At 43.5% G+C, this 12,293-nt stretch overlaps 1 protein-coding gene across 2 annotated transcripts in view; it reads right to left on the reverse strand.

Annotated features, from left to right (window-relative positions):
- The window catches only part of LOC116392010 (protein sidekick-1), a 199,486-nt gene that overhangs the window by 122,525 nt on the left and 64,668 nt on the right, over positions 1–12,293 (reverse strand). For both annotated transcript variants that reach the window (XM_031863100.1, XM_031863097.1), the window contains exons 2-4: positions 10,310–10,466; positions 7,698–7,804; positions 6,607–6,754 (exon numbers count right to left, since the gene is read on the reverse strand). In XM_031863100.1, the coding sequence (XP_031718960.1) occupies positions 6,607–6,754; positions 7,698–7,804; positions 10,310–10,466 (412 nt within the window). The remainder of the gene's footprint in view (positions 1–6,606; positions 6,755–7,697; positions 7,805–10,309; positions 10,467–12,293) is intronic.

A 12,293-nucleotide genomic window follows, 5' to 3' on the forward strand; every position in this document is an offset into this window, starting at 1 on the left:
GCTTTGTGTCCCGTCTTTTATTTTCTTCTAATCTACTGTGAAATGCTAAATGCTGATCATAGTGCTATATCTTTTAGCCAACGCCTTTCACTGCCATTAGTGACAAAGAGGCAATTCACTTTAACACAACTCCTTGGTCAGGTAGTTTATTTTTTTTGCCATTTTTAAATCAATTAGCAGACCTGAGCTATTATGAAGACAGCAGCATGGGACTCAAAAGGACACAAAACAACAGCCAGACCTTTCTATGAATCTAATACTTTCCAGAGAGTTGTCTAGCTAATGCATTGCATAAATGCACAGGCTTCAAATGCGGGCAGACACAGCTAATGAAGACATATATAGGCATTTATTTGGCAAGCGAGTCAGACTAATAAGTCGGGTCTATTTATCAAGTGGATTGCCTCGCAAGAGTGAGGCTGATTGGCTCGCTAATGCAGGAAATATTACAATATTTAACTACAGCAAGACCACAACTGACAACATACTACGTGCTGTGGCAGCAGTTCTTCCAGTGCATTGACGTGAAGTGAGGTTTCTAAATGTGCTGTAAATGTTTGGAGAAAGTTGGATTTGAATTCAACTTTGTAACTTATGACTCTGTTAATGTCGTGTAAACAGCCAAGTTTCTAAAAGTTCCATAGCGTCAAAGAAGGAATCGGTATGTGAGCTTGTTTATGCAACTTAAGTGAAATCCTTAACAAAGACATATAAATGGGGGGGTGTAGAGTACAATACATGAGTAAGTAGAGGAAACTTTGGCACATGGCTCTTCTTAGTGCAGCCATATGTCTTAAATTCCGACGTCTGGGATGCTTTTGTGATCCCAAAAGTAACTAAAACATATCATTGAGAAGAAAGTCACATACACATACAAAGTCACAGTATCTAAGCTCCCGGTGACTCTGGAGATTAAGTCACAGACACAATAGATTAAACTCTTTACTCCATATTCATTTCCTGTTACTATTTCCCCCCTATTTCTTCTTCTACCTCAGTCTCAGTCACTTTGATCCTCCCCTTTGGCTGCCGTGAGAAACTGAGTCATTATGAACCGCAGCGGTGCCGTTGTGGATGGAAGATCTTTCAAATGGGCGCTTGTATTTTCAACATGTGGTGAGATTTAAGCCAACACATCCTCTGAGTCTGCCTCCAAATGATGCTCTTTCACTCTTGAGCTTGCTGTCTGTCGAAAACACACACATGCATATGTGCACACGCCCGCAGACACAAACACACAAAACATCTGCTCGCAAAGTTCAGACAGCGAGAAAGTTCCTTCTGTTCAGACCTCTGCTGTGTGTGTGTGTGAGTGTGAGAGATGGAAAGCGGCAAAATAATGAATTGCTCCCTCTGTTTAAGTGGGGTTTGACAAATTAAAATGAATGAATGTGAAGACACATGCACACACACACACACACCTCCACAGCATATGGCTGCTTAGGCCAGGTCTGTGAGGAGAAATATTTCCCAGAAGGCTCAGTCCTGACATTGACCACCTGTGACACCAGCGCTCTCCGCACCACTCGACTCCCCAGCAACAAGAAACTGAAATATTTTCCGCCTGCCCTGCCATGGTTCTGCATAGATCACTGCCTGTATTCGATCAATCAGGGCGCACTGACAGAAGAAGAAAGAAGAGTTCTAATTCTCCTCCTGCGTGCTGTCCGCTTAAAAGCTGCTGGCTTTTCACGTCCGTCTGCCACAGGCCTCAGAGCTAATTAAAAAACAGCGGCGCGCTCTTCTCGACCTGGGCTGCAGGTCACAGCTACAATATATATCAGCGGCGGCGCTGTCCCGAAGTTGTTTTGACTGCTGCTGGACAGCAACATGAAAGAAGAAAACACACTCAATTATGTGTGAAGTCTAGAGCTCATGTGAAAATTGGAGGAAGGATGGCAAGGGAGGGTGGGAAATTAGAGTGATGGCAGTGCAGCAAGGAGATAGAAGGGGGCAGGGAGTGTGAGCTCTATTAGATTGGAGCAGAGTGTGTGGGAAGTGACAGCTTGTACGCTCTTTGCTGGCCAGTACTTTGAGGGCTGGGGAGTTTGGGTAATGTCATACACAAACAGGATGTGTGTGTGTGTGGACGTGATGGGTAAGGCGACACTTAGACACACAGAGGGAGCATGGTTGTGTGTGTGTGTGTTGTATATGCAGAAAGGGGTTAGGGGAAGACACACAGATGTAAATTGAGAGCGGTGGGAGAGGCAGAGAGGCAGAGAGGCAGACAGCGAAATGGGGCTTGGGACTCTGGGAGCGATGCATATCGGATCAATAAACTTCATAAACAACATCATCAGCTCGGTCACCACGAAGACAGCCAACCGCCAGGCGCCATCTGGCCCTGTCTCACCGGACCGCAGGATCAGCCAGCGTAACCTCGCTCACAAACACCAACGCGTACGCCAACGGCTCCACACACAGCTTTACACACACTGTTACACAGGCAGAACCGTGCAAATATTCAGCAGACACGCATGGCCGCACACAGACGTTAGAGCCAGGTAGATGCAACTGAGATTGGTCTGGAGAGACAGATTGTGTGTGTGTGTGTGTTGGTGTGTGTGTGTGGGGGGGTGCAGCACAGCAGTTAAGCAGTTTATTCAGGAACAGAAGTTTATGGCTTCTGTAACAGTATATCCTGTAGCATGATAATGACCGTAAAAGAGACAGAGAGGGAGAGAGGGAGAGCCAACGCATGGGAACAAAGCCATATAAAGAATAATTTAGAGGCTGAAAAGCCGGAGTGAGAGAGAGATGGAGCGGCGAGGTGAGAGGAGGAGAGGGAGAGGGAGACACGTCTTGTAGAGACAAGAGGGAAGCTGTGAAGAAAGGTGCAAATTAGTCTTTTCTATGAGGGTTCAAAGGAAGTGTTATGCATGAATCACGGTGTGTATGTGGGGCGCAAGCAAATCAGAATGTTTCCTCTCACAATGCAAAAATAAAAAGTTGTTATCTAGATAACATTAATACTTGAAGATGACCCTTTTTCGAGTCATATTACAGGTGTGTGTGTGTGTGGGTTCTTTGATGGGCAGAGACAAAATTAAAAAATTCATAAAATCACGGGGATGAAATGTTTCTGGATACGCTTTTTTTAACTATCTAACAATATCATTCAAATGATTTCTATATCACAAAATATATTACCATAATAACCAGACTCCGCAAGTGGCAGAACCTGTTTTTATCTTGTTGCCATGGATACAGGTACTGGTGTGAAAAGCCTTGAATCCTAAACTGCTTCAAAGTTGCACTCCTCTCGGCCCAAACGCAGTGCCCACCTCACACAGGACCGCCGGGAGCCCCATGACAGCAATGAAGAAATCCTATCTGGGCGACGGACTCTTCTAGTCTCTCTACTGAGTACTTGGGAGTCCGGTATATCGACTTTACAAAGAATAATTTGACATTGAATCAAATCCACTGCTTCAAAATGACTTTTTACACGATCCATTATTTCAGACTTAAACAACACGGAGTAGAAGAGCTGCAAACAGCAGTTTGCAAACAGCACTTTTTGGATAGTTCTTTTGCTTAAGATTAATTAAGCAATTATTAATTAACGTGTGGGTTTATTCGTTCCAAAGAGTTCCAAAGAGTCTAATATAACTAAAAGAACATTAAACACTTGAAAAACTGCATCATCACAAAATATACTCAAAACTACTAGAAAATGCTCAAGGATGACAGGTTTAAGTGGTGCGCCGACTCAGAGAAGTTCACGCTCTGTTTTCCTTTTCAAGTATGAATCAGATGAAATGCTAATGTTGAAAATAAATAAATTCCAATTTAAAAGAATACTTCACTCATCAATGAATCACCCAGTGCTACCTTGAATTCTCGAAGGAGACTTTTATAGTTAAGCTTGCTTATTAAACTTAAGGTTTATACATTTGTATATTTGAATTAAAACACATCAAACCTTCAGAAACTGCAGATATCCGAGCCGCTACATGAATAGCTCTAAAGAATGGCCGATTGTCATGAAAGACCAGCTTTTGTTTGGTGACCCTCACTGAACCTGTAATGCAGTAACCAACATACTGCAACATGGTTCCAGGTTCAAGCAAAAACACTGACCGTCAGAGTGGAACTCTTCCTTATGAATTCAGTGGGCTGAAGTACGGCCGTGACAGATTTGTCAGAGGTTGTGAAGAAACGTATGATTTGAAATACTGACCTTTGAATCTCTCTCTGTTTGTCTCTCTGATCAGGAAGGGAGAGGCCGTCCTGGACACTCGAGAGTTAATTGAGATGGAGCAACATGATTTATATCAAATTAATGGAAGTGGCGCGTCTCCGTCTCTCTGCATAAAACCGGTATATGGTCCAAATAAAACATCTCCTGCATTAAGTGTAAGGCCGCTGTTGTGTGAAACAGCACCTCCCTTTTTTTATCCCCAGAATGCCCCTAACATTGCATTTCATAGAAATGTCTTCAGGGGAGGCATTCAGGTATTCAGTGGGAACTAACTCTGTCTGCAGTAAATAGCTGAGGAAAACCATGAATTTAATGGGTTATCTTGATAATAAAATGCAGGGACTGTGCAATTTTGGGCAGGATGTTAAACTGTTTTTTTCCCCCGAAACTCAATTAAGATAAAGGCCAAAGAGAAATGGAGCCTATGTAGCCACATTACCAGCACATACTGGCTCCGGACACAGGCCACGGCGTCATCCGTGTCGCGATCGTCGGGCTCTCGGCTGACTGCTCCCTGTGTGACGGCACATCGCTCGCTGTCAAATCACGTCGCGTTGTAGCTGTTCCGCTAAACTTACTGCTGCAACCGTTACATCAGCGCCGACTCTGCAATCTCTGCTGCCAACCCGACTTCAACTCAACGTTCATTATCTCTATATGTCATGCTTCCACTATTGATGGCTTCTGTTACGCTTGCAACTGGTTCTGGATCGGGGGATCTTCCAGACCGGATCCCCACCGCCAAACAGAGCGGACACAATCTTGAAGGAAATGGCAAACAGGTAGTTTGTTCTTTGTGCTCATATGAACACAGATCTACAGGTTCTGGTAAGCTTTTAATTAAGAGGAAGATGAATCATATATAATGTATGATTAATAATATATATGAATATTAACAGTATACATATATTGATTTACTAGACTTTAGACTTTTGCCGTCCGACGTGGCCGAACAACACGTCTTACTAAATAGTTCTTTCAGAGCATCCGAGTCAGCAGCCTCTCTAGCGGCTCTGTGAGGCTGGACTCGAACTTGGACTTCTTCTGTTACAAATGGATCTGGATGAGATTTGTAGAGAGTCTGGGCGGCTCTTTGTACCCGGCTGTCAATACCACTCTGATGTGGTTAAGTGGCCATTATATTAATTGATAGGCAGGTGAACATTTGGAGCACTAGGAGCCAATTTTTTCACACTTCAGACAGATATTTATTCATTTATTCATTTTTTCATTCTTACCCGCCAGTGGTAGTGGCAGTAGCGCTCTTATTTGTAAAGGGTGAGGGCACTGTAGTGGTGATGTTGACAGTAAACACTTTATATACCGGCAGTGTCTTCAATCCATCCTCATTATCACACTCAATGGAGCCCCATTAAGTTAACAGGAGAGCCATTTTCCGGGTCCATTCAAATTAAAAAGCCGAGTCAATCTTGGTGTGAACCAACAACAAAAAAATGATGAAGTAAATAAATTTAAAAAAACTGCTAATGTACCCCGACTCCACAAGGCTTTCTCACAAGCACTTTTGCGCGGTGACTGTCATAAAAGGAATGAAAAAGTTGCTATCTGGCCATTTAAGTGTACAGCAAGGCCACTGACAATTTCCTTCAATAACACACAGGGGAGCAGTTGGTGTTCTTAATGGGGAGTTAGTTATCTCGGGCTTTGAGAGCCGCCTAATGAAACCCCCGAAGGTCTGTATCTCAGACACCTACTTTCAGCGATGAGTAGATTCAAACGGATATTCCAAAATAACTTAAGATACTGCCTCAATCTACAGCACATTACTCTGAGGAACCTTTCACAACAAATATACACGTCCCGGCTCTGTCTGAATAATAACATCGTTAATACACTGTATGAATATTTTTCAAAATAACGACACTGACAGGATAGCGGTATAGGAGCTACGGAATAATATGCAAATTATGCATTTCAAAAACAGCCCCGACAATAGCATTAAACAAAAGAGTGTGAAATACAGCTCACACCACATATCCAGGGGCCCTCTGCTGTACAATTAATATAGAAGAACAGCTCCGGTGCACTCAAAATTACTTAATGACCTTGCAGATCAGACAAGAGAAAACCATTTGATTCATTGAAAAATCCATTTTATCCTCTTTTGATAATGTCCTGGGTCTTTTGTAGAGATGTCTAATGAATAGGGTCGGTTATCTAAATGGGGTATTATTCATAACAATTGGTGTGGAAGGATTAAAAATTGCTTTTGTGCTTCTGCCGCATGCTAATTGATATACCACGGAGGGATAAGAAGTGTAAAATTGAAATTGTATCTCAAGCGATATTTTTTTGTCAGTGTGTCTGTATAGGTCAGACAGAAAGAGAGAGAGAGAGAGAAAGAGAGAGAAAGAGACAGGGAATGAAGAGACACCTACATTTGGTTGTTGGGGATTATCTTGTGTCCGTCTTTGTACCATGTGACCAGGGGTCGGGGGAAAGAGGCGAGGGGAGGCTGGCTGATGACGGCTGCTCGGCCCTGGGTCACTGTCTTTCTCTGTTCCTCAGTGGCGAACTTCCCCATAACTGGAGGAGGAAAGAGGTGTGACCGGCATGAGTATCAATATCAACGTATCAAATTACAATTATATCAATACAAGCAATGCAAATCCCTGAAAAAGCAGCATGGTCACAGCAGAAAACGGCCCATCAAAAATCCGTAGCTTGGTGACGTAGTGACTTTACTCGCAGGTGTAGCTGGCGAGCTAACCGCTAACACGCTAGCTGTTGGCGCAGTCAGTTACAAAAGCTCTCAGAATTTCTTCTTATTCCCTCTGTACTAGGCCCCTGATAGTCCCACATTATTTCATTCAATACAGCGATGTATTGAAGCTCTCAGCGTCAGTTAGCAAGCTAGTTAGCGGGACAATAAGTTCAAACAGTTTATTCAAGAGGTGTCTTTGATACTGTAGTTTCCTCCATTGCTGACTCTTCGATCCCCACTAGGTCAGCGCTGTCAAGAAGGCTCGCTGACTGTGTGTGGAAGTTCACACACATTTGCTTTGCCCCCGAAACAATTCCACTGATTGCAACGATTCAATTAAATTAACTGATTTCACTGTTTTAAAGGCTGCAGTGACTGGGCCGTTTGTCTTCAAAAAAATGCAACGTGGATGTATTTTTTGGAGTTAGTGTATGCTCGGTATTTTAATGCTTAAATGCTTTCCACATATTACATTAAATAATTGAAGTCCAACTGAAATTAAATTGGGTGTTTAGAGAGAAAAGGAAAATACCGTTTTTCCCTTTCTTCCAGTTATTGCAACATAAAAAAGTTAATTTACTTTGACACTATTTCCGACTGCAAAGAGGGGATGACTAATTGGGATTTCAGCTGGACTTTAAGAGAGAGGCTGCTTGCCGTGCTGGATCCGTTTCCTTTAAAACCAGCATCCTTAGTCATTGAAAAAAAAAAATCACATATTGGTGTTATTAGAATAGAAAAAACAAGAAACACGTGTGTACTCACAGGCCACCTGCACCTCTGTTCTCCTGTGTATGACTGCTCCCATCCGGTTCCTCACCATGCACTGATACAGGCCAGCATCAGTCCTCTTCAGAGACCGGACAGAAAACCTAAAGATGGACGGACACAGAGACAGCATGGTGATGATGAGGCTGTGTTTTTGTTTATCCCTGAGCTGTTAATCAACAGTATTCATGGGTCATTTTTACCACCAACACAATCAGCAGTCACAAACAGGTCATTCATAAAAAAGACTCAAACAACTTTTTTTTTTAAATTCAGTTTATGAACTTTGTTCATTTTATTGTTATTTCTTGTACTTTATTTAATTGCAGACAGAAGAAGTTAAATACATTTTGGCCAGTTTGGAGACCAACAATACAGAAGGGAAAGAAGATGGAGGTCTGTTTGTCCCTATGTATGCACTCTTGTGCAATTCCCTTTCATGACCTTGTTCGGATAATGGATTGGGCCTAATGTTGTCAACGTTCCCCGATAACAGAGGGGAAGGCAAAGTGGTGCGTACGTACAGTAGATGTGTGTACGTGTGTGTGAGTTGTGTATGAGAATGTTTGTGACTGTGCACATATTTGTTTTGTTTTTTTGACTGAGAGGGGTAGTTAATGGGGTTTTAATGGACTGTGCTTCACTAATGGGAAGCTTGGCAAAAGATCTAGGTTGGTGCCATGCTGGACAAACACACAAATGCCCATGCACACACACACACACATGCACACACACACACACACATATATTACATGAAAACCGGGTAGACACAGTAAAACTGGACATCGCTTTGGGGCTCATTATGAATACCAGGACAGCCAAGTATTTAACTCCCAGGCTGTTAGTGTATGCTTAGTGCCAACACACACACACACACACACATGTGTGCATCAAAGACTCACACAGGCAAGTCCATCTGAATCAGGAATGGCACATTACACAGCAGCTCTCATCCTGAAACAGATTTTGATATTGGACACCGCAACTAATCTTTCTGTCCGTGTTCCATTACGTTCTTTAACAGGCGTGTGCGGAGGGGCTGTTGCTGTATTTTCTGAAACTCCAACTATAGTTTTCCTTTATATTCGACGTGTACGGGTCCCAATCAATAATGTCATTTCTCAGTACATTTCTCAGCCCTGCGTGTGAAGTCAAAGACCCCGTTGTGATTCAAGATCAGAACAATTAGAATCAGGCTTTTCAATAAGACAGCTTCAGACCAAACCCTCCCTGTAGCTTCAATGACTGCATGTATTTCCCCACCATGTGATGTGTGCATTCATTGAATAAGAATGTGGATGCAGAGGACCACATCATTTACATCAGACCTATTATGGCTTCATGTTAAAAACAAATGTGGATATCATTGTCTACTTTAGGCTTGGCTGGAAAAAGAAGACTTTGTGAAAAATAACTTTATTTGTCAGTAAAACTGTTTAAAGACGATACAGTAGCCTTGTCAAGAGTGAAGTCTAACTTGCCTACAAATTGTTTTACTGCAACTCACCATGTGTAAAAAAAGTGCCAGGCAACTGTAGCCGAACTGACGCTGGAGAAGGAAACATAACTGGAGTTCCCATTAATGTAAATCAGTTTCACTTACAGCGCTGCTCATCTGAAATGTTCACTGTCCAGTACATTAAACATAAGCATAAGAGGTAATTGAAAATAAAATAAATCAGACGAATAGAGAAGGTGTTGAAAAGGGACAAAGTGTGTGATTCTGTAAAGGCCCGACTTCTTTTGAGTATGTACAAATGGAAAGGAATGCATTTATACAGCGCTTTTATACAGATTTCGTTATAATTTGTCTAATAATCACCCACACACACATTGACACACAGCAAGCTCCTGTACCCCGCAAGGAGGAGCTGGGGATCGAACCGCCAACCCTTCGACTCGCTCTACCTGCCTACATTAAAGAAAAATGTAAGTAATGTGGATGTGCTAAAATCAGGTCTTTCCGATGGTCACACACACACACCCACCCACCCACACACACACACACACACACACACAAATTAAACTAGCCAGATCGCTGAGAGCAGTCCAGAGCTACGCAACGCCTCCTGGCTTGAACAGCAACTGCCTACAAAATGCTGGCTCAACCTCTCCCTGCCTCAGTGCGTATGCGCTCCCAAGATCCCCTCTATTTCTGAATGATGTGAAAAACTATTTTGTTTCACAGCTGCAGTTTTGCTGAGAGGTATTGCTGAGCTCTTACCCAACAACACACACAGGGACAGACAGAGAGAGGGGAAAGGGAAGAGGGCGAGAAGAAGAAGAAGAAGAAGAAGAAGAAGAAGAAGAAGAAGAAGAAGAAGAGAGGTGCGCAGAGAAATGCAGAGAAAGAAGCTCAGACATATTGATTAGTTCTCCACTTCTTCCCCCAGACCATATACATATTTATGATGCTAATGTAATTATTAATCTCACTTTGGCTTCACTGTCTAAATGTTCTGACCTTCTCTAAACACACTCCATCACTCGGGGCCACTGCTCGCGTGCTGTTGTATTCCATGCTACGGGCATGACTGAACACACAGGAGACTGTCAGAAGGAAGGAATGGCTGACAGACACATAACCAGCCGGTTGGCAGGTAACTGACCTGTACTGTGGTGTCCAGTCGGTGACGTTGCTGTTGTTCAGACTCCAGCGGTACTGGAGAGGCCAGCTGCCTCCAGCCAGGCAGGTCAGCACCAGCCTGTTTCCCTCCAACACCACCTGCTGCCTCTGTCCACCCCCTCGCAGGTAGGGAGCGACCTCTGACAGACCGAGACACAGAAAGGAAGACGTGTTATTTTTGTTGCATGAAAACGTCCGAGTTGGTCACGCTTGGACATCGAAGCCGATTGCATCCGAATTCATCCACCACAGAAAAACAAAAAAAAAGAGGTTTCCATTCATGTTCCCTCCTTTCCTCTCAGAACGGGCTTGAACAAAACATTTAAATAACAATGTATCCAGACTGGAATAATGTTGGCTCTATTCTACTGTTTTCACTCACATCAACGTCTTCTTCCCTGCTCCTGCAGCCAAGACTCTGCCCTTTTCACCTCTGTAACTCCCTCATTTATCCTATAATTAGTCACAGCAAGAGTGTGAGCGAGAGACTCGGCCAAAATCTGCCTGAGACTCGTCTAGCGGGATTTAGCTCTGGAGAAAGTCCGCTCCATTAGTGAGATCTGTCAAAGCGTTCCTCTACCACTTTTCCTGCAGTCATAAAAAACCTACAAAAAAACACTTTAATGTTTCCTCTGCAAAGCTCTCCCGTAAAGTGTCAGAAAATCTACCACTATCGCACTGTTGCAATGCGCTCTAAAAGCTCATTCTCTGATGGATGTGGTATTAAACACAGATTGTGACGTTTATAACTGCAGTAATTACAACAGACTGTCAAAGGTGTGCTAAAGGTAGTTTGTTGTTAGACGATATCACAGATTATGACATTACTTTTCACATTAGCAATAAGGGAAAGACATGTAGCATATGATGCATGTCAAAACACTCGCGCCTATTGTTTTCTACGGAGGCCCACACAGCGGCGACATGCATCACCGTGTCGGCAAGTCCTATTTTGCCGCATTGATGCGCTTAAACGGTCCAGAAAAGCAGCAGTTCTATCACATTTACTCCTTGGAACGACACACTGTTACTTACTTCTTCTGCCGGGCACAGAGCATCTGCTGTGTGTGGAATCGCATCAAATGCCAGTGTGTGTGTTGCACTTCAAGAGAAAGGTGCATATGTATAATGGGTGTATAATGGATAATAACAAATATAGATGACATATGTAACAACTTTAGACATCCTATTACTTTACATTCATTGTACGGCTAGACTGTCAAGCATCCAGGCATAGAGATTGTACGATATGGTACACAGTACCAGTATTGCAACTCATGATGATGCTGTTGAATCGCTGGCCTGGCCTTGCGAGGTACATTTGCTGAATGGCTCGGCTGCAGCTGCCGTCTAAACAATGGCGACCAGTCTTTAACTCTTGGCTCAGGTGGTCAGACCTGGCTCGCCAGCACACAAAGGCTAAAGAGTCTGTCCACAGCAACTAGCTGTAGGACCTGTCGGCAGCTGCTCAGGCCTGGATCCACTAAACAAAAATCAGCATCTGGGTGTGGGGTGTACCATGGGGGGGGGGGGGGGGGCAAAGCGATTTATTCAACTCATCAACCATTCACCCACACATACACACACACACAGGCTGGGTTAGAGGGGAGCAGTCTTATCTGCTAGCTACAGTACGTATGGACAGGTCCATAACTCTGAGGTAGAGTTTTACATTTTCTCTCTCTCTCTCTCTCTCTCTCTCTCTCTCTCTCTCTCCTTTTCCTGTCAACTCAATCATCTCTCCTCCCTGCCGTTTCAACTTCCCCCGTTCGGTCTTTCCTATAGCCGTGTCACTTCGTCTCCATTTCCTTCCTGATTCCTTATTCCCTGTGGATGTCTCAAGGCCACCTTTTACTCCCCTTCTACTTCTCTGCTTTCCACTTTTTCTCTCTCTCTCTCTCTCTCGCTCCCTCTCACTACCTCTCTCTCTCTCTCTCTCTCTCTCTCTCTCTCTCTCTCTCTCTCTC

The sequence above is a fragment of the Anarrhichthys ocellatus genome, unplaced genomic scaffold, assembly GCF_004355925.1.
Source record: "Anarrhichthys ocellatus isolate YVR2014 unplaced genomic scaffold, GSC_Weel_1.0 scaffold28, whole genome shotgun sequence".
Lineage (NCBI taxonomy): Eukaryota > Metazoa > Chordata > Actinopteri > Perciformes > Anarhichadidae > Anarrhichthys > Anarrhichthys ocellatus.